This window comes from Sphaerodactylus townsendi, linkage group LG17 (genome assembly GCF_021028975.2).
Source record: "Sphaerodactylus townsendi isolate TG3544 linkage group LG17, MPM_Stown_v2.3, whole genome shotgun sequence".
NCBI classification, from domain to species: Eukaryota; Metazoa; Chordata; class Lepidosauria; order Squamata; family Sphaerodactylidae; genus Sphaerodactylus; species Sphaerodactylus townsendi.
In genome coordinates this window covers 24,016,388-24,038,666 of record NC_059441.1, presented here as the reverse complement: position 1 = coordinate 24,038,666, position 22,279 = coordinate 24,016,388, and the positions used below count along the sequence as shown (strand labels likewise).

General features: G+C 49.6%; 2 protein-coding genes across 4 annotated transcripts in view; one reads left to right on the top strand and one right to left on the bottom strand.

The window, feature by feature from the left end:
- POLG (DNA polymerase gamma, catalytic subunit) overlaps positions 1-21,646 on the top strand; it is a 53,229-nt gene extending 31,583 nt beyond the window's left edge. The window contains exons 15-23 of the mRNA XM_048481647.1: positions 665-718; positions 1,834-1,951; positions 9,041-9,176; positions 10,663-10,909; positions 11,623-11,745; positions 12,463-12,631; positions 14,853-15,061; positions 17,429-17,589; positions 19,910-21,646. Coding sequence (XP_048337604.1) covers positions 665-718; positions 1,834-1,951; positions 9,041-9,176; positions 10,663-10,909; positions 11,623-11,745; positions 12,463-12,631; positions 14,853-15,061; positions 17,429-17,589; positions 19,910-19,974 — 1,282 coding nt within the window. The 3' untranslated portion in view covers positions 19,975-21,646. The remainder of the gene's footprint in view (positions 1-664; positions 719-1,833; positions 1,952-9,040; positions 9,177-10,662; positions 10,910-11,622; positions 11,746-12,462; positions 12,632-14,852; positions 15,062-17,428; positions 17,590-19,909) is intronic.
- FANCI (FA complementation group I) overlaps positions 18,296-22,279 on the bottom strand; it is a 40,693-nt gene continuing 36,709 nt past the window's right edge. For 2 of the 3 annotated variants that reach the window (XM_048481660.1, XM_048481659.1), the window contains exon 38: positions 18,296-20,366. In XM_048481660.1, coding sequence (XP_048337617.1) covers positions 20,301-20,366 — 66 coding nt within the window. In that variant the 3' untranslated portion in view covers positions 18,296-20,300. The remainder of the gene's footprint in view (positions 20,367-22,279) is intronic. The other variant, XR_007243233.1, reaches the window with a different exon arrangement.

Here is a 22,279-nt window from a genome sequence, read left to right as displayed (position 1 = left end):
ATTTGCTTTACTGCCAACTATTCCCTGCTGATCGCTGCACCTGACTGTAATCTTCAGTCTTCTTCTCCCGCTAATCACAGAGGGAATTTAAGTTCTCTGGTCAAACCCTTTGACAAATGTGCATTTTCTCCCATGAACGTGTTCAGCATCACACTAGCCAGATTTTAACAGGAGGAGCAGATAGGAGAGCTAGCCATTATTTGTGGTTGCTACTACAGATGGCCATTTTCTGGAAACGTTGACACCATAATTTCCTGCTTCAAAAAACAATCCAGGAGTCTGCATATCTGTGTCTCCCTTTCTCAATTTTTCTGCCATCTTCTGCCCCCCCCCCCCAACTTTACATTTTAGCCCACCTCCAAGTATACCTCCAGGTGCACTGACCTCCAGGGTCAGTGGAGAAGAGGGGTCATGTGTCCTTTGTGCTCAGAAGAGGCAGCTAGAATGGCTGGTGCCTTTTGAGCAGCCAAAGGAAACTTCTGCGGTTGCCTGCGTCTCTGCCCCCAACTCTAAGTCAATTTGCTGAGAATCCACGCTGGGCGTTCTTTGGCTGCCCGCTGGCAGAGGAGCAGTTGCCCTCGTCTGCCCTCTTGCTATACTTGCGTTCCAAACTTTGTTTCATTGGATGACCTCCTGTGCTTTTTTGATTTGTTTCTTTTGGCAGTTCCCAGATGGTGGTGTGGCTGAAGAAAGGGGAATTGCCTCGATCTGTGACCAGGTACCTTGGCTGATGTGTCCTTCATGCCAGCATTGCTTTGTCTGCTGGTGTCTAGCAGAGCAAATTCAGCGTAGGCAGAAAGTCCCCCGTTCGATCCCTGCCCCCTTTCGCACATGCAGAATAATGCACTTTCAATCCACTTTCAGTGCACTTTGCAGCTGGATTTTACTGTGTTGAATAGCAAAATCCACTTGCAAACAGTTGTAAAAGTGGATTGAAAGTGCATTATTCTGCATGTGCGGAAGGGCCTTCTGATGTGTTGAACTTGCCGCAGGAGAACAGCTTTTCAGCATGAGCTTGCGTTCAGCCCTGCGTCCTGCAGCTGCCTGCCTCCATGTTTTGTTCCTGGCTACATAATGTTTAACAGTTAATTCCCCTTGTTCCTTCCCCTCCCAACTGTTAGGGGGAAATTAATAGCTCCTTCACTCTGTGTGGGATTTCTGTCACTTCTACTTTTCACTGCCTCATGGTGCTGGAGCTATAAGAATTCTCTGCAGGGAGAGGTTGAGTGGAAGCCCCCTCTGAGTGGCACCCAGTCGGAAGACCCGCCTCGGTGGCAGAAGCCAGCGACCTGCCTCCAGACACGGCAGTCATTATTCATTAATTTTATTGCCGTCTGGAAATTGTTCTCTTTCAAGGAAGGCCGGAGGGAAGGAATCTGCCTCCTTTTCCACTTCCCTTATGGCCTAGATGTTCATGCTCACTCAGCCCCACCTACCTCACAAGGTGTCTGTTGCGGGGCGGGGAAAAGAAAGTGACGGTGAACTGCTGTGACCCTCCTCATGGCAGAGAAAAGTCAGGTCTAAAAACCAACTCGTCTTTAAATCGCAGCTGGCTGTTCCTCCACAGCTGCCCCCAGATTATTATATTCCAGTCACATGTCATTGAGGCAGATTGCCAGAAGACTGGCAGCGTGGGGGGGGGGGGATTTTAATGCACCGATGCTCAGCCACTCCAGCAAAAAAAAAAAAAAGAAGTTTCATGCTCTGGCCTCCAGGCTCTGGGAATTCCGCTTCAGCCTCAGCTGTCCCTCGAGGGGTGACTTGCTGTGCTGGCACTGCTGTGCTTCGGGTTGTGCTTTGAAAGGGGCCGGACTTACCCTCACACTTCTCCAGGGATCCAGACTACAACGAGGAGAGCAGCTACGGGGCCATTCTGCCGCAGGTGGTGACAGCTGGGACCATAACCCGCCGGGCTGTGGAGCCCACCTGGTTGACAGCCAGCAACGCCCGGGTAGGTATCTTTCTCATCAAAGGTTTTGGCTGAGAACCAGCGAGGTGTAGTGGTTCAGGCATCAGGCTAGGATCTGGGAAAACCAGGTTCGAATCCTTCCTAAGCCATGGAAACTTGTTGGGGGACCTTGGAGCAGTCACACACCGCTGTGTTCCACACAAGTCACCAAAAACATTTGCGAAACAACTTCAGTCCCCCCTCCCCTTTTGGACAGAATAAAAGGAAATGTTTGGTATTGCAGATTTTGATGGTTGGAATCAGTGGGCAATTGCAAGTTTTCCAGGCAGCGTGGCCGTGATCTGGTAGTTTTTGCTCCTAACCCCTCGTTTGCATCTGTGGCTGATGTCTTCAGAGGCAGGTCACGTGAGATGTGTGCTGCAGAGAGAAAAACGCCTGACTGTGATACATGTAAAGGATTCAATAGTGTTGATGGTGAAGTAACCTTGAGTGCATTCCACAGCCCGGGCGATGGGCCAGCTTCATCTGCGGAGACTTTATCTTTGCGCGGGAGATGAAGACTCCGTTCCCATGGGAAGCAGGAGGGGGGATGGGGTGAATGGTGTTATAACCTGTGCTTCTGGCGGGAAGTGTCATTCCTGCCACTACGTGTACGTGAGCTTTCTAAGATGTCTTAATAAACGGACTTTTACATCCAAAAAAGCTCTTTTATTTCTGCTTCTATAAAATTCAACATTGGTGGCAGGAATCGCCAATTCATCTATATTCCTAGTGCAGTGGACCTCTGGTGTCTTGACATGGAGAGGTTGGAATGTTACTGCTGGAAGGTGCGGTAGCCCCAAAGAGGGCTCCGACCTTTCCCTTCTGGATCTGAGTGGAACACGGCAGGGCGGAAGCGGGCCTCGGGCTGGTGGCTCTTTCTCCGTCCCTGCGCATTGATCCCAGCCACGGGAAGTCTTTCCTTTTACTCCCCCTCGTTGGAGCGGGGGGGCGTGGCGAGCGCACCATGGGGACTTCCCATGAGCCGTTTGGAAACTGTCTATGGATGGCGACCTGTGGATCGGATCTCTGCCCTGTTTTTCCGTGTGGATTAAGCAAACCCCAGATGCAACCTGTCATGGAGGAAGACGGGCCTGGACCACCTTTCATGCGGCTACCCAGGGAGATCCATTGAGCGATTCCTGGACACAAGTATTTTGGTGGGGATGCTCCCAAAGAACCACCGTGGCACAGCACTGGGGCCCTCGGTCCGAAGGATACTGGGACTCAAACCTGGGATTGGGAGGGGTATCCGTGACTGTCAGCTCCAATCGGACCCCTGATCCCGGGCCAGCGACCGCACCTGAAGGTGGCGGCCCGGGGAGCCACCCGGTGGCTCACCGGGATTGTCTCCGATGTCTCCAGCTTCCCAGGCGCACGAAGAGTCCTGAAGAAAGCTTGCACTCCCAGTCGGATCTGTTCCCTCTCCCATCGAGAAGGAGACCTGGGATGAGGGAAGTAAAGGGGCTGACTTATGTAGATGCCAGCTATGGACCAGGGAACGTCAGCTATGGGGAGGGAGGAGCGGGCACAAGTTGCGAAAGCAAGAGCAGCGAAAACCTGCAGAGGGACCGGGAACGGACAACGCCTAAAGAAGTTCAACCTTCGAGTTGGACCGTGCAAGATGGCGGCTCCAACGCACAATATAGCTCATGAATCTGTCCGTCCATGATAAAGTCCTGGAACACTCCAGACTGGGATTTACAAGCGGCAACGCCTTGAAATGCGTTCAGCAGGTCCCTGCGCCGCATAAGCGAAGCTCACTGAAGCTCTTAAGCGGGACCCGAACTTGGCTAGAATTGGAGCGAGAAAAGCTGCTCTGCATGCGCACCAGGATGCATTGACCCGCATAAGGAGAGGGAGCTGGCTGCGTTGGAGAGGGAGCTAAGGAGGCAGCAGACCAGGAAGCCCCAAGTTGGAGTCTATGCTGTTACTGATCCATGCTGGCGCCAGGGCCGCGTACCTGGAGTCCTGCCACCCAAACGCCAGCGGCACCGCCAGCGCCCCCGATTCCGGCCCCCCCGTACAACAGCTGCCTGCCCAACCTGCTCAACCCGCGCAACCACCGCCCCAGCAGGCGCCAAGAGCCGTGGAACGGGGCTACTATCGGCCCCCGATACCAGCCCGTTTCGATGGGACCGCTTCCAAACTTCCCTACTTCATTTTGCAACTCAATGCCCACTTGGAAGACTATGATGATTTATACCGCTCTGAGCGCGAAAAAATACGGGACATCGGCTACGTCCTGGATGGGGCAGCCGCCGCCTGGTTCGTGACCCCTCTGGCTTTGCAGGATGCAGACTCCCGCCCGGTGCCCGCATTCCTCCAAGCCTTAAGAGCGCGCTTCCAAGATCCAGGCGCCGAGAATGAAGCTATCCGCACCATCAAAACTATCCAGCAAGGCAACCGCCCGTTTGTAGAATTTGCCCGTGAATTTCGTGCGGCGGCTGCTCGACTTCCTCCTGAGTGGCCTGAACGCATGAAATGCGAATACTTCTCGGATGCTGTGGACGGCAAGCTGCGTGAAACGGTGTTTTTAATTCGGGTTCCTCGTACTATTAGCGGATTGGATCCAGTTGGGGTCCCCAGGTGGCGTCTCGTTTGGAATACGCTCGTGCCGGAGGCCGCCCACGCCCAAAACCCACCACTGTGCCCACCAAGCCAAGCCCAGCCGCCCCTACCGAAACCACCTCTGAACGCCGTCGCCGACTGGGATTGTGTCTTTACTGCGGAGGGCCAGGTCATCTAGCCGCCAACTGTCCTAAGAAACAAAAACCAACCGCTCCAGCTACGCGCACTCCATCTGCCAAGCCGCCACGCAGATCGGGGCCGCCTCCGACGGGCTCGTCTAAAGCGGTCATCGAAGGCGACCCAGAGGAGGGGGAAGCGGCTGTTTGCCTTTCTTCAGCCCCCATGGACATGGGCCCGACTCCTGACGCGGTGAGTGAAGGCAGCGCTCCCATTACTGTCCAAGCGTTTCTGGCCAACCCCGCTAAACACACTCGCATTATAGCCTCGGCCCTTGTGGATTCTGGCTGCTCCCACTGTTTAATGCGGCCCCAGGTGGCAGAGGAGCTAGGTCTGGACCAAATGGCCCTGGCTAAGCCCATACCAGTCAGCCGAATGCGCGGCAGCCCCCTCGGGAGCGAAGGACCGGCCCAGTTCAAAACACAGCCGGTTCTCCTCCGTTGTGCCGACCATTGGGAGAAAATTAGTTTTATTTTGGCGCCAGTGGCCAAACACTCCATAGTTTTGGGCATGCCATGGTTATTGTTACATGAACCAAAGTTCATTTGGAAAGAACGGATCTTAGAGATTCACTGACCCTCCCTGCGGTGAACACATGAATTGGGAAAACCCAACTTCTCCTGACACACCTCCCTGGCTTCTTCAGCGATTGCTCCCGATTCTATTGGCATCCCACCTGCATTATCATGATTTAGCCAGAGTTTTCAGGAGCAGGAATGCGATCAGTTGCCACCCACAGAGACACTGACTGCAAAATCGTTATACAACCAGAGCAACTGCCCAAAGGTAGAATCTACCCGCATGAGTCCCAATGAGGAGAAGGAACTCCGTGCCTTCTTGGATAAGAACCTCGCTCGCGGGTTCATACGGCGGGCTACCAAACACACACACGCTGCTCCCGTTTTGTTTGTAAAAAAGAAAGATGGGTCTTTACGGCTTTGCACAGATTATCGATGTCTCAATGCGGTCTGTGTGTCCAATTAATATCCTTCGCCTTTGATCAAGGACCTTTTAGATGCACTCGGCAAAGGGCGCATTTTTTACTAAATTGGACTTAAGAGAAGCTTACTACAGGGTCAGAATTGCTGAAGGCTATGAACACTTGACTGCGTTTAACACAAAGGTTGGACAGTTTGAATACTTAATAATGTCGTTCGGGGTAAGTGGGGCTCCCGGCGCTTTTATGGCCCTTATCAACGAAGTTCTCCATGATTTGTTATTGTACAAAGGGAGTTGTGGTATACTTAGATGACGTTTTGATTTACTCACAAACCATAGAAGAGCATGAAACATTGGTTCGAGAGGTATTGAAACGCTTGCTCGACAATTCTCTCTTTGCCAAACTCTCCAAATGCTGTTTTCACCAGACCTCCATTGACTATTTGGGTTACCGGATCTCGCTTCCGAGGGCTTGAAAATGGATCCTGCCCTAAGATTGACGCCAGTCCTCCAATGGCCTGCCCCCACCAACCGCAAAGAGCTCCAATCTTTTTCTTGGTTTTGCTAATTTCTATCGTGACTTTATACCCCAATAATGGCTGAACTGACTCTCCCTCTCACAGACCTCTTACGCACTAAGGGTAAAAGATCCACTGTCCGCCGTAAGCTCCGGGGCCCCCTTTTCTGGTCCGGGAGGAGTGTCAAACAGCCTTTCAACTCTTTAAAGTCTGCGTTTACTCACCGAACCTATTCTAAAGCACCCTGACCCAGATCTCCCGTTTGTGGTTCCACGTGGATGCCTCAGTTGACAAAGAATTCTTCTGGCGCAACACTGTTGCAGAAAAATAAAGATGGTAAGAGCTGGTTCCGTTATTGCTTATTTTGTCTAAGAAATTCTCTGGTGCTGGAACTCCAACTTTGGACTGTAGAGGGGATAAAGAGACTGGCGGCCATTAAAGTAGCACTCTCCACTTGAAGCGCCACTCGGCTGGAGGGGGCTAAACACCCCTGCTTCAGAGTTTGGTCGGATCCACAAGAACCATGGCAGCTCTTTCCACCCCCCTCAAGATGTCTCAATAAAACAACTTCCGTTGGAGCCGATTTCTTTCTGCGTTTCTCTTTTACAGTCCATTTTTTCCCCGGAAAAGACCAATAAACTGGCTGACGCTCTTCAGCGCCTACCTGGGAGGAGGGTGGAGCTGCTCTTACGGAAGACATTCCACGCACTGTTCTCTCCCCTCCCAGTTGGGGCTGGCTGTCTACCGATCTCAAGCGTCCACTCCTCCTTCACCCCCATTCCCCAAGTCTTCATGCGGGAACTTTCGAGGAGGCCAGGCTGCTCTCAGAAAACCTCCAGGAAGAAGGTGACTCCCAATTGCGTTTCGGAGAATGGAGTTTGGCTGGAAGGGGAATGTTGAGTAATGCCTCCCCCCCTCCGCTAGCCAGGTTCTTGAAGCTTTTGCCACGCGATGCCCTTCGGCTGGACATTTTGGCTTTCTTGAAAACTCTGCATTTGGCCCGCCCGAACAGTTCTGGTGTTAGTAGCGCGCAATGTCGCAAGGAGACATTGAAGGCATACATTAAAGAGGCTGCTTTCCCGGTTTGTGCAGAAGCCAAAACCATCCCGGGAAAGCCCCATGGACTGTTGAAACCTCTCCCGGTGGCCTCCACGCCCTTGGGAAGTCATCTCCATATGGATTTTGTATTACCGGATTTGCCCGAAAGTCACTTGGCAACCACGGTTTTTGTGGGTGATGGTGGACTCTATTTTCTAAACAAGCCCATTTTATTCCATGTGCTTCCATCCTCCTCCGCTCCCTAAGTTGGCACCGACTGTTCCATTCCAACATGTTTACCGTCTCCATTCCGCCCCCGTTAAGGTGGTCTCCGACCGCGGCCCCCAATTCATTTCAAAGTTCTGGAAGGCGTTTTTAGGGTTGTTGGGGGCCGCCGCGGCCGTCGCCGCCCCCTACCACGTTCAAAGTGACGGCGAGGCGGAGAGAACGAACAGAACCCTAGAGCAGTATTTACGTTGTTACACCAACTACCACCAAGACAATTGGTGCGAGCTTATTCCGTTTGTGGAGTAAAGCGCCTATAACAATGCGGTTCATAGCAGTACAAAGAAAACCCCCTTTGAAATTGTGTCTGGTCGCTCCTTCCCGCCGTTGCCACAACTACCCGCGGCTGCTTTGGACCCTCCAGAGTTTCAACAATGGATTTCATCCCTAGCCGAGGGATGGAAAACGGTCGAACCGCCTTACAACAAGCTAAGGACTCCCAAAAGCTGCAGCCCGGATATACACCGCTCGGATTCCCTCTGCGTGTGGGCTCTTGGGTGTATTTGTCTACAAAAAATCTTAGAGACGTGCATAAATTTTCCAAACTTGGCAAAGATTCGTGGGACCTTTTCAGATTACTAAAGTGATTAATGATGTCACTGCCAGCTTAGATTTGCCCTAACTCTCTTAGTAACATTCATCCTGTGTTCGATTCCAGCTTGCTCAAGGAGGCTCCCGCTTCCGATGCCTGGCACGACCCGCCGGAGAGGCCCCCACCGACGATTATTGATGGTCACAAGCACTACGAAATTGACGCTATCCTGGACTCTCGCTTTAATCGCAAACGCTTGCAATATTTAGTCTCTTGGGTGGGATATTCCTCTGGGTATAATCTATGGTTTTATTCTGAGATTATTGGCGCGTCCACCCTTATTTCTGCTTTCCACTGCGCCTTTCCGCATAAACCTGGGGGGGAGGGGTCTTCTTTAAGGGAGGCAGAGTGTAAAGGATTCAATAGTGTTGATGGTGAAGTAACCTTGAGTGCATTCCACAGCCCGGGCGATGGGCCAGCTTCATCGGCGGAGACTTTATCTTTGTGCGGGAGATGAAGACTCCGTTCCCATGGGAAGCAGGAGGGGGGATGGGGTGAATGGTGTTATAACCTGTGCTTCTGGCGGGAAGTGTCATTCCTGCCACTACGTGTACGTGAGCTTTCTAAGATGTCTTAATAAACGGACTTTTACATCCAAAAAGCCTTTTATTTCTGCTTCTATGGAATTCCTTACAATACACCTCAGAAGATGCCAGCCATAGATGCAGGCAAAATCTCGGGAGCAAAACCTACCAGACCATGACCACACCTCCCACAATAGTTTATTGCCAGGTTTCCACAAAGAATGTCAGTGCAATGGGTGAGAACAGTAGCCACCAACTTTTCTGCCCTTCCTGTGGTGGTGTTTCCTCCTTAGCTAAGATATTCATGTTTGTGGCCAAGCTTTGTGGGTGTTCTTGCAATGTGCCATTTGCAGGATGGCTTCATAGTCCAGCAAGGAAGAGGCAGAGAGAGGTCTCTGTAGCCGTTAGCTTAGCCAGGGGACAGGGTGACTTTATCCTTCCCTTGCAGGCAGACCGAGTTGGCAGTGAGCTTAAGGCCATGGTCCAGGCCCCCCCTGGCTACCACCTGGTTGGATCTGACGTGGATTCCCAGGAGCTTTGGATAGCAGCCGTCTTGGGAGAAGCTCAGTTTGCTGGCATACATGGTGAGCACCTCACTCCTTAAAACAATAAACGGACTCTCGATCGCTGATCAGTAGTGTTTATTGGAAAGGTAACGTAGCAGCCAGCTTGCAAGAAGCCTTTTGAATCCAGAATCAATCCCCCCTCCCGTTTTCCCAAAGAGTGTGAGAAAGAGTTACATCGGAGCCTGGAAGGCCCCAAGGTCGGCGACAGGCAGAGATAAAGCCACCTGGCCATCTGTCCCCACAGAGCAACGGAAATACTCCACTTCCCATGGGAGTAGAAGGTGTCAGGGATAAGCCTTGTTTGTCTGTCAGGCGTGAGGAGAAGTGAAGGCAAGAATCAAAGCAAGAATGTTCCAGTGACGGAACGGTTACATCGAGCAGGCAGAATACAAAGATCACAAAGCAGTTACATTGACAGGATTGCCCTCAATCACAGTCTGCATTATATGGCCTTGCTCTGGAAACATCCCCGTCAGTGCCGTCCCCTTTATATCTTCAGGGTTTGGAACTCTGCCCCTGTCTTAGTACATGAAGGCTCTACAGTTGCTCCTCCAAGTTGCAAACTTGATAGTCGAGTGACTATCAGTGGAGCAGCAAAGAATCATCTAAAGCCAAAGCGGGAGAATCTCTTCTGTATGGTTGATTCAGTTCCGCAGGGCCTGTAAGATGGATTTGGTTGAGGCAGTAACAATGTACCATCTAATGGTCTCTTCCTTCCACCCCTTTCCCCTCCTATTTTCCCATCTACGATAATAGGAATGTATCCTATTTAGTGTACTGAGTGCTTTAGTCATCATCTAGTCTTTTAGGGTTGCCATAGATGGTTGGCTTTAATATTTGATTATACTGTATTTTTGTATGTTGGAAGCCCCCGTGAGCCCATAAAGGGAAGGGTGGCCTAGAAACGAAATAATAATATCACAATAATTCAGAAGGCAGCCCTGCTGGGATCTGCACGAATACTACGCTGATACTTTACAACTCCCTAGGCCTCTGGGTGAGGCTCGAATTGTAATGAAAGGCCAACAACCAGCTAAAGAACTGGCAGCTGTGAAATCAGCCAATAATTAAATACTGGCCTTGAATCAAATCGAAAAATCCTCAGCTGATGCAAAGTGCAGATTGTGCAAGGAAATCGACATGTAGATCACGTACTCAGCACTGCAAAAAGATCGCCTAGACTGAAGCGTATGCCACGTAAAGTGTTTTTTTCAGCATTTCTTAGTTTATTTTGCCAGGGGAAAGGCTGAGAGCTAAGCAGAATTATAACTCTGCACCCCCTCTCAATTGAAATATGATTCCTTCCCCCCCCCCCTTTTTTTTTTGGCTTCTCACTGGATATTTCTCATGGACTTGCAGGCAGAGCTTAGCCTTTTTAATATGGCAAGTGGAGGTTTCCGGAAAGATTCCAGTCCTGCCCTTTGTTTGGGTCCAGTTCTGAGGCCCCTGTTGTCAAAGTTGCCTCCAGATTGAACAAGCCCTTTTCTCTCCTCCCCCGTCTCAGGCTGCACCGCGTTTGGTTGGATGACCCTCCAGGGGAAGAAGAGCAGCGGCACAGACCTGCATAGCAAGACCGCCTCCATGGTCGACATCAGCCGAGAACATGCCAAAGTGTTCAACTATGGACGCATATATGGGGCGGGCCAGCCGTTCGCTGAGCGCCTCCTCATGCAGTTCAACCATCGCCTGACGCAGCAGCAGGCCAGCGAGAAAGCACGCCAGATGTACGCTGTCACAAAGGGGATCCGGCGGTGAGGACGGCGGTGTCAGAAGCCACACACTACACCATTCTTGGCATGCTGTAATGTTTTGTGTTGTGTGTGTGTGTTAAGGGCCGTCGAGTCCCTTCCAACTCAGGGCAACCCTATGAATCGGTGCCCTCCAAAACATCCTATTGTTGACGGCCTTTCTCAGGTCTTGAAACTGAGGGCTGCAACTTCCTTGATACAGTCAATCCATCTCAGGTTGTGTCTTCCTCTTCATCACACCTCTGCTGTGATGTAGCATTTGATCACAGTTGCTCTGGGAGCCGGCTTGTGGTGTAGTGGTTAAGAGCAGGTGTACTCTAATCTGGAGGAACAGGGTTTGATTCCCTGCTCTGCTGCTGTGGAGGCTTATCTGGGGAATTCAGATTAGCCTGTATATTCCAACACAGGCCAGCTGGGTGACCTTGGGCTAGTCACAGTTCTTCTGAGCTCCCTCAGCCCCACCTACCTCGCAGGGTGTTCGTTGTGAGGGGGGGGAAGGGAAAGGAGTTTGTCAGCCCCTTTGAGCCTCCTTACAAGAGAGAAAGGGGGGATATAAATCCAGGTCTTCTTCTTCTTGAGGCCTGGGCCACAAGCAGGCTTCCAGAGCAACCATGATCAAATGGCACATCATAGCAGAGGTGCTTTCTAGTCAGGTCTGGACTTCCTTTGCTTTTTAGATGCCTTCTGACAGGCTCCTCATCCTCCTTTTCTCGCAGCTGCCTCCTGTCTGAGGAAGGAGAGTGGCTGGTGAAAGAGCTGGGTATCCGCGTGGAAAGGGACACAGACGGCTCAGTATCCTCGCAAGATGTACGGCGGATACACAGAGAAGCCGGGAAAAGGTGAGGGAGGACAAGAGCTTGCTGGGGGCGGATCGAGCTTGATTCTGCACCAAGGTCAGCCAGTGGTTTAATTCTGTTCATCCCTGCAAGGAATACCAGGGAGGAATACAAGGAATACCTTGACAGGGAGGCAGGCAACGGCAAACCACCTCTGTTCATCTTTGCCCCACCCTGGACAGATCTGGCCAGCCCAATTTTGTCTGGCTAGCTCCATTTTGTCTGATTTCAGAAGCTGAGCACAGTCAGTCTCGGCTAATATTTGGAAGGGAGACCTCTAAGGAATGCCAGAGTTGTGATGCAGAGGCAGGCAATGGCAAACCCTCTCCAAATGGAGCAGCAGTGGCGTAGTGGTTAAGAGCAGGTGTACTCTAATCTGGAGGGACTGGATTTGATTCCCTGCCCTGCCACCTGAGCTGTGGAGGCTTATCTGGGGAATTCATATTAACCTGTGCACTCCAACACACGCCAGCTGGGTGACCTTGGGCTAGCCACAGTTTTCTCAAAACTCTCTCAGCCCCACCAACCTGACAGGGTGTTTGTTGTGAGGGGGGAAGGGCAAGGAGTTTGTAAGAGAAAGGGGGATATAAATCCAAACAACTCCTCCTCCTCCTCTTCTCCTTCTCCTCCTCCTCCTCCTCCTTCTTGAAAACCCTACAGGGTCACCATGAGTCACTGAAATTTGATGATCAAATAAAACCCCGCTCTTAAATATTGCAGGTCTCGGAGGAGGAAATGGGACGTGGTGCGCCAGCGAGTGTGGACCGGTGGGACAGAATCCGAGATGTTCAACAAACTGGAAAGCATTGCCAATTCAAAATCGCCTTCCACCCCCGTGCTGGGTTGCCACATAAGCAGAGCACTGGAGCCGGCTGTTGTGAAGGGTGAGGTGAGTGAGGCCTCGTCCCTTTAGCCAATAAACTGGATTCTTGATCAGAAGTGTTTATTGAAAAGTTGGGGTGCTGTGTGGTTTACGGGCTGCATGGCCGTGTTCTAGCAGCATTCTCTCCTGACGTTTCGCCTGCATCTGTGGCTGGCATCTTCAGAGGATCTGATAGTAGGAAAGGAAAGCAAGTGGAGTATATATACCTGTGAGTAAAGGTCAGTGCTGCTAGAACATGGCCATACAGCCTGGAAACCACACAGCACCCCAGTGATTCCGGCCGTGAAAGTTGAAAAGTTGCATAGTACCTAGCTTGAGAGAGCCAGTTCCGCCAGACCTGGCTTTCTTGGAGCCCTTCATTTCCAACTGGTTCCCCCCCTCCTTTTTTCCCAGAGAAAGTGTGACTTGTTTAGAGGCTTAGGCGCCTCAAGACCCCGATAGAGATAGATCCAGCCACCTGGCTAGCCCTCGGGGGCAGCAGTCACAGTCCATTTCTCTTGAAGGATGACTCGCCAGGGTCGCTCAGCCTAGTTATCTACAATCTGTGTTAAAGCCGTAAAGATCAGAAGAGAGAGGAAAGGAAAGAAAGACCCTTCACATATCAAGCAGGTTACACATCAATCAGGTTGCATCGGATGCATAGGAATACCTCAGCTACCAGCAGGGGCATACCACCCATGGGGGCGGAAGGGTGGGGGTCAAATGACCCCGGGCGCAATGATGGGGGGCAGGGGGCGGGGGAGGTGCCTAAAGACAGAGCCAGCCTGCTGCTGCGGCGCCTGTACAAACCGCCCCCCGCCCCTGAGTCCCGCCCCCAAGCATGGGGGACATGGGGACGGGGGTACCCAGAGCAGGTGTTGCTCTGGGCACCATTTCCCCCAATACCAGGCTTCGTTTCTGACAGTGAGAAAGGTCTTTTTTTTAGTAGTATGAATCCTTTATTGGCATTATAAACATTAATCAATAAAAGAAACAAATAGAATGCATCATATATATACACATACAAATAAGGTCTTTATTGATGCTAAATTCCATCTTTGCTGTGGTTGCCCATCCCCCCCACCCTTTTTTTGCCAATGCTCTGTGATTGTCTTTGCCTTCAACATTGGAGGTGTTCAAGGTCTGTATACAAATCAGCACCAGCCTGTAGCAAAACGCTCAGTTGGGACCATTCATGGGTCCTTTTTTCTGCTGCCTCTATAAACAGCGGCTCGTGTTGCTTCCCAGCTTCGAGTATTTATTGCATCGTATATTTCTTGTCTGTACAGCGCATGGTGACGCTGCTCATTCTGTGTCCCTGAGCACATTGAATTCAGCATTTTTGAAACAGACAAAATGCTCAGTTGCAGACAGCTTAAGTGTGTGTGTATAAAAGGGCAACCCAATAGAGTTTTCAAGGCAAGAGACAAACAGGTGGTTGCTAGAACGGCTTAGCAGTTAAGAGCAGCGGATGCTAATCTGGAGGACTGAGTTTGATTCTGCTCTCCTCCACATAACCAGTGGACACTTATCAGGTGAACCGGCATGAGTTTCCTCACTCCTACATTCCTGCTGGGTGACCTTGGGCCAGTTATGGTTCTCCCCGAACTCTCAGCCCCACCTACCTCACAAGGAGCCTGTTGTGGGGAGAGGAAGGGAAGGTGATTGCCAGCTGGAAGGGAAGGTGATTGACAGAGAAAAACTGTGTTTTAAAAACTATCCATTCTTGTTCTCTGCATAGCAACCCTGGACTTTCTCGCTGTTTTTCCATCCCAGAACGAATGGATGGGAAGACAGCCCTGCTTAGTTTCTGAGACGTGATAAGATAGGCTAGCCTGGGCCATCCCTTAATGCCAGCTCTCATTTTGTGCTCTGAGTCTCAGATGAAGAAGAAGAGTTGAATTTATACCCCCCCCCCAATTTCTCTACTGTAGGAGACTCAAAGGGGCTTACAATCTCCTCCCCCCCTCCAACAACAAGCACTCTGTGAGGTGGGTGGGGCTGAGAGAGCTCCGAAGAACTGTGTCTAGCCCAAGGTTACCCAGCTGACGTGTGTTGGCGTGCACAAGCTAATCTGGTTCATGAGATAAGCCTCCGCAGCTCAAGTGGCAGAGCAGGGAATCAAACCCTGTTCTCCAGATTAGTATGCACCTGGTCTTAACCACTGACGGCCATCTGCTACCCTGAATCGCCTCGATAATCTTTTGCAAACAGGAGTCTCTCTTGATTTTGTTTCGCTTCGCTGTAGTTCATAACCAGCAGGGTGAACTGGGTGGTGCAGAGCTCTGCGGTGGATTACCTGCACCTGATGCTGGTGGCCATGAAATGGCTCTGCGAGGAATTTGGCATCAACGGGCGCTTCTGCATCAGCATCCATGATGAAGTGCGCTACCTGGTCCAGAGCGAGGACCGCTATCGGGCTGCCCTCGCCCTTCAAATCACAAATCTCCTCACACGGTAAAAATCTGGCAGGAAGTTGGCGAAGAGTTGAAACATTTCTGTTGAGCTGCGAAGAGGCGCTGGAGCGTATTTTGTCTGCCCCAAATTTACGGAATTTAGGCCCCGTTTTTCTCTTAAGGCTCCAATTTTGGCAGGCCCTTGCCCTCCTAACTCCAAACTGAATTACCATATATACTCGCATATAAGTCGAATTTTTCAGCTGAAAAAGCCCCCATCGACTTATACGCGAGTCAGGTGTATTTTAAAAAATATTTTAGGGGTTTTATTTTGCCGGCCGCCAGGGGGTGCAATTTTTAGGCTAGTGGCACCAAACTTTCAGGGATTTTTCAAGGGACTCTCCTGATGATACCAACCAAGTTTGGTACAGTTTGGTTCAGGGGGTCCAAAGTTAAGGACCCCCAAAGGGAGTGCCCCATCCCCCATTGTTTCCAATGGGATCTAATAGTAGATGGGGCTACATTTTGAGGATCCATAACTTTGGACCCCTTGAACCAAACTTCACCAAACCTGGGTGGTATCATCAAGAGGGTCTCCTAAAGATACTCTGAAATGTTGGTACTGCTAACATAAACATTCCTCCCCTGACCAAAAATCCAGTTTTGAAGGATTTTAACTCTTATGTTTTAGCTTGGTTGCTAATTGAGCTAAGGTTTTTGTACTTTTAAAGTTGTTGTTGAGACCATATTGTTTTTGTTGACTCTCTTTTCCACGTACAGAGCTAGTTTACTGTTTTTCTTTGAAATAAATATTCAAAAACATTTAACCTACTGATGCCTCAATTAATGTAATTTTATTGGTATCTATTTTTATTTTTGAAATTTACCAGTAGCTGCTGCATTTCCCACCCTCGACTTATACGCGAGTCAATAAGTTTTCCCAGTTTTTTGTGGTAAAATTAGGTGCCTCAACTTATATGCGGGCCGACTTACACACGAGTATATATGGGTATCTCCTGAATAATCAGGATCCCATGTTATTGGAAATGGTGGCCAATTTCCTGATTAATACTCTGAAATAATCCTCTGGGCTTTCCTCTCTGAGTATATTATATTTGTACACTTTCAACATTCCTTCTTTAGTTCTCTTATTTTGTCCAATTTTATCCGGTGTGTATCTTTTGATGCCTAATAAAGGTTACTGTACTGTATGTCTGTAGTCTGCTCCAGACTGTCGAGCTGCAACAAAGAAAGAGCCAGCTTGCCTGCCCAGTATTTTCTCTTGTGCAGATCCCAAATTGGTAGCAGCGTGAGCCCCCACCAGTTACAGCGGGCGGCATGGGTGGAGGCCATGCTCCTTGGCTGTGGCTTATGAATTCTTGGCAGGCACGCTGGGCTGCTGAAGTAATTGCCAAATAATTTGAAGTCCCAGGAGGGAGAAGCGTCCAAAACTCCACAGAGCCGAATTGGTCAGAAAATCTTCCAAGCTTGCGTTTGAGAAGGAAAGATAATGAGGTCCATGTCCAAATGAAGCATCAAGCTAGAGTTCGAACATGGGGCCTGCATTTTGTCACGAGAGTAAAATATGCTTGCCCCAATTTGTCTAGCCTTTTAAGTGGCAAAATGTGCATCTTCAGAGGGCAAAGGAAGTTCTCTACAAGTTCTCCTTCCGTCTTTCTACAGAACTTTGTGCTGAAAAGTTTGTTTGACCTGAAAGAGCAGGCAGCAGTCTCGGAGGGGGCATCTCCCTGTCCCTACAAGTTTGCTAGACTACCACTTTGACGTCCGGCTTCCTAGGAGAGTCAACTGGTTATTGTAGGAAACCGGATGCTGAACTAGATGGACCCTGCAGGGCTCTTATGATATTTTTTCTGGTTAAAGTATACCAGTTTGATGTGTTATGGACAAGAATCCACTAGCAGTCCTGCAGGTTTCTAAGTTTTGTTCCAGTTATTATGGGTTTGCTGCAAACTGCTTCCTTAAAAGGAATTTCCCATTCAAGGATATAGCGAGAGTTTATACCTGTGCTGTTTTGAACTCTGGGTTTTCAGGTCTAGTCTGGACTTTCACTGATTTTGGACCTGGGCTAAAAAACCTTTTTTCCTTGAGTTGTGTCAAGGTATTGCTTGTCAATTGTTTCTTTATGTTGTGTGTTGTGCTGTTCTGTTGAATATGCTTTGTTTTCTGTGTGGCTGTTGACATTGTTAGGCAATTGACTCACTCATTATAGCATTTCACACACGTGGCTTTTTCTTGCCAAGAGCCTTTGTGTAGCAGGCTTTTGGTTTGTTTTGGCCTGTGTTTTTAACCCCTGACATTCATCAGAGCAGAGGCAGTCCTGCAGTCAATATGCAGAAATCTGCCACCTGTCATAAGGAGTGTGAACTCTTGAAATGATCAAGCATGTACATTTCACCTTCGTTTCCAGGTGCATGTTTGCCTATAAGTTGGGTCTGCAAGATTTGCCTCAGTCAGTGGCCTTTTTCAGCGCTGTAGATATTGATCGGTGCTTAAGGAAAGAAGTGACCATGGACTGCGTCACCCCTTCCAACCCGACTGGGATGGAGCGGAGATACGGCATACCCCCCGGTGAGTACTTACTCTTGATGAATAAGCCTCTGTGATGTGGCAGCCAAGAAAGCCAATGCAATTCTGGGCTGTATCAATAGGAGTATAGTGTCAAGATTGAGGGATATAATTGTACCTCTCATTGGTCAGACCCCACCTGGAATATTGTGTACAATTCTGGGCACTGCAGATCAAGAAGGATATTGACACGCTGGAACGGGTCCAGAGGAGGGCAACCATAATGGTAAAAGGTCTGGAATCCATGCCCTACGAGGAGAGACTTGGGGAACTGGATGTATTTAGTTTGGTGAAGAGAAGGTTAAGAGGTGACATGATAGCCACGTTTAGATATTTGAAGGGATGTCATGCTGGTGAGGGAGCAAGCTTGTTTTCTGCTGCTCCAGAGACTAGGACCAGGAGTGATGGGTGAAGGAAAAGAGATTCCACCTAAACATCAGGAAAAACTTTCTTGAGAGCAAGGGCTGTTTGACAGTGGAATGCACAACCTTGGAGTGTGATGAAGTCTCCTTCCTTGGAGGTTTTTAAAGAGAGGCTGGATGGCCATCTGTCGGGAGTGCTTTGATTGTGTGTTCCTGCATTCCAGGGGGTTGGGCTTGATGGCCCTTTGGATCTCTTCCAACTCGATGATTCCCCAAACAACTAGTCCAGTTTTTCTGTTCTACTGTCTGTGTGTGTGAGAGGGAGAGTGAACACAAAGCATAAAAAATTCCATTAAGATGTGTTTAATACAAATTTTCAAGGAGAAAACTTTAACAGGAAAAGTGTCAGCCTTCTAGTTACCCTGTTTTTTTTAAGGCCTGCTTGGAAGTTACGCTGATTCACTGTCTCCTCCTTCTGCCTTCAAATCGGGTTTGGTTTGTCATCCAAAGAAGGTAACGAATATGGGGATCCTACACTCAGCTGTCTGGGTTTTCCAGGCTTTGTGGCCATGATCTGGTAATTTTGGCTCTTCACATTTTGGCTGGCATCTTCAGAGGCATGTCATGGTCAGATATGTTTCTCTCTGTAGCATTGTGTGGAGTGACTGTATGGTGGGTTATATGTTCTGTTCACCTTGCACGTGTCTGGGTGGAGATCACCTTGGATTTGCACCTGCAGTGGCGTTACAATAGGTCCCAAGGAATTAATTTGCAGTTGACTTATACTAATTCAGTTGCAAACGTGATTGGAGATGTTACTGCAAGTGCAGCTAAACTCCACCTGGACACAGGGCAAATGCACCCCCTCCCACCTGTGAAGTGGACCAAACATACAGCCCACCACACAATCATTCCACACTGTGCCATGCAGAGAAACGCATCTCGCTGTGACATGCCTTTGAAGATGCCACCCATAGATATGGACAAAACATTCGGAGCGAAAACTACCAGACCACGGCCACACAGCCTGGAAAAGCCACAAAACCCAGTTGATTGTGCCCATGAATACCTTTAACAATCCTGTCCTTCTTTGAGTGTGTGGGCTCCCCACCTTTGGGAAATAAACTACCTTGAAACATTGGAAACCTTGTCTGCATTTAGGGAAAGACATGAGTCCTACTCACTGGGTTTCACTTGTTGCAAAAGGGGATGGGGTCCATTTGCTTAATTGTTCCCATATTTCCTGTCCTGGGGTGGTCAACCTATGGGGTTCCAGATGTTCATGGACTACAATTCCCATCAGCCCCTGCCAGCATGGCCAATTGACCATGCTGGCAGGGGCTGATGGGTATTATAGTCCACGAACATCTGGAACCCCATAGGTTGGCCACCCCTGGCTTACATAGCCCTCTTGGCAACATCTGGTTTTAACAACTGATGGGACTCATTACCCGCCTGCTGACAATTCTTTGCTGTGGTGTCACGTCAGAGCGACGCAGACTCTTCAGGACGAAATCCTGTCACACAAGCGGCAATTATGCTCGGCACTTGACATAATTGCTTCTTTAATTGAAGGGGATTAATGGGTGTCTAAACAACTTCCAGTGAAGGCTTGTTCATTATTTCCTGAGACGCAACAGCGTGCGTGTCCTCATTATGAGAGCCGGGGAAGAAAACCATAACTGGAACGGTTCATGTATTTTATTAAATTAAGGTCCCCCCAGATCTCTTTTACACTAAAGCAAAATGCATTTTAGGAAAGGAAGAATTAATAGGTCCTGGCTTTGGGAACATCAGTGGGGTCCCTCAACATTTTGTCAGGAGCTTCTGAATAGATAACATGAGTAACAAGGACTATATACAGTAGACCACCCGTCCGACAAAAAACACATCGGTTTGGTGGCATATTGAGCATTACATGTGGATGTGAAGTATTGAACGCTCTCTGCTCTTTCTTACAGGCGATGCTCTGGATATCTATCAACTTCTCGCAATAACCAAAGGCTCACTGGAGAAAGGAAAATAGGCTTTGAAACTGCAAAGACCTCAAACTTGGGAATCTTCGCGGAAGGCAGCTTCTCGACAAACGGCTCCTCCTGAACAGCCTGGCCTTGATTATGAAGGGAGCGTGACAGACCCAGCAAGGATTGATGGCGACAGAATGGACCTCTGGCGATAAGCTGCCCCCCCCGGATACGCACGGGCCGCCCTTCAGCAGGCTCCTGGGAGATTTGCATTCGGGGACTTGAGTGTGACGAGCAGGTTCCTTCCAACAGACCATGACAGAATAGCAGGAGTTAAAGAGAGACGTTCTTTGTCCACGAAGCCCAGTTGGCATAAATAGGTCAGCGCTTATTTCTTTCGTCTTCTCTTCTTTTGGGGCTCCTGGCTGTCCTGAGGCTGGGCTGATGCACTGCTCTAAAAGACACAGGGACAAAGGCAACATGGTAAAGTCACGAAGTGGCCAGACACTTCTCATCTACTCCCCCAATCTCCCCCCCCCCCCAGTTTTGTAGGGCAGTTTCTCTAGGGGGGTGGGGTGGGGCTGAATTTCAGAGTTCCAGGTTCAAAGGAGTGCTCTTAAAACGCGAGGGAGCTTTGAAACCCGATCTCAAAAGGAAACTGCCCTGTGAAGTTGGGGGGCAGAGCGAGCTTTCGTCATACCCTCCTGCTGCGGAGCTGAATCTGTAAATTTGTGTTAACATTCAGGTGTCCAACTCTGGTGCTTCAGATGTTCATGGACTACAATTCCCATCAGCCCCTGTTGGCATGGCCAGCAGGGGCTGATGGGAATGGTAGTCCATGAACATCTGAAGCGCCAGAGTTGGACACCTCTGTGTATCTCCCCTGACCGGCCCCCAGGCACTTTTTCAACTCCGCAACTTTGAAATTCAGATGCACAGAGCAATTTCCTGTTGAGCAGCAAGCCTTATTTCATTCTCCTTCGGGACTGAAGGAGTGGGGTCGAGAACAGTGCTACCTTTTCTCCTATTATCCCCTACGCCCTATGATAATCCCCCTGTAGGACCATCTTGGTATGCCCGACAGGAGAACTGCCCACTCTGCCTAAAGGCCATGTTCCTCTTCTGCTCCTCAACCCAATATCCCGGGGCAGAATTTCAAAAATGTAGCACTTGCTATACCTGAAGTACAGAGACATCAAGGGAGCTCCTTAGATCCTGACGCTCTAAAATTCATGCCTGCAAGCAGGGAGCAGCTACAAGACATGTTTCTAGGTCCACTTGCTCATCCGAAACAGCACAACTTGTGGCCTCTGCTGCAGTTGCCCTACCCTTGTCAGGAGCAATCCAAAGCACGCTGCAACTTGTCACCTGTAGCAGGTAACCCTGCTGTGAGGAGGAAGCCTATCCCACCTCCTGCCTGGTTGTTTCAGAGAATGGCCCCAGAGGATGAACTCAGCAGTGTGCAACAAGAGCTCATCTACATTTCTTGCCTGAATGGTCACAGGCTCTTCTTGAAGCTGTCCTGCCAGTCCAATGGGGCTGGGATGGTGCCCCCATACATACCACGGAATGACTGCAATTTATACAAGAGGAGCAGTTGGGGAATGCTTTGGTGTTATGAAAACCGTGCATTGAAATGACACTTTTATACTCATTTTGCTATTGTGTTAAAGCATTTGTTTTCTTCGTTGTTTGGGGGGGCCAACTAAATAAAAATAAATAAACTAAATAAAATGAAATAGCATCCTATCTTTAAGAGGCCACAGCTTACAATCATAGACTAAGAAGAAGCGTTTGGATTTATACACCGCTTTTCTCTACCTTTAAGGAGTCTCAAAATGGCTTATGGTCACCTTCCCGCCCTCCCCCCAACTAGGATCTTGTGAAATAGGTGGGGCTGAGAGAGTTCTGAGAGAACTGCAACTAACCCAAGGTCACCCAGCAGGAATGCAGGAGTGTGGAAACACATCTGGTTCACCAGATAAGCCTCTGCCACTCATGTGGAGGAGTGGGAAATTAAATCTGCTTCTCCAGATTAGACGCCACCTGCTCTTAACGACTACACCATACTGGCTAGAGTTGGAAGGGGCCATACAGGGGGCTTCCCTCCAGCTCAATGCAGGATCAGCCTACAGCATCCCTGATGAGTGTTTGTCTAGCTGCTGCTTGAAGACTGCCAGAGGTGGGGAGTTCACAACCTCCCTAAGCAGCTGAATCCACTGCTGAACTTCCCCTTATTAAAAAAATCTTCCTAATGTCCAGCCAATACCTTTCCACCTGTGACAGATACCCATTATGGTGAGACTTATGCTCTGCTGCCAACAGGAACAGCTCCCTGCCCTCCTTCAAAGTGGATTCCACACAGCA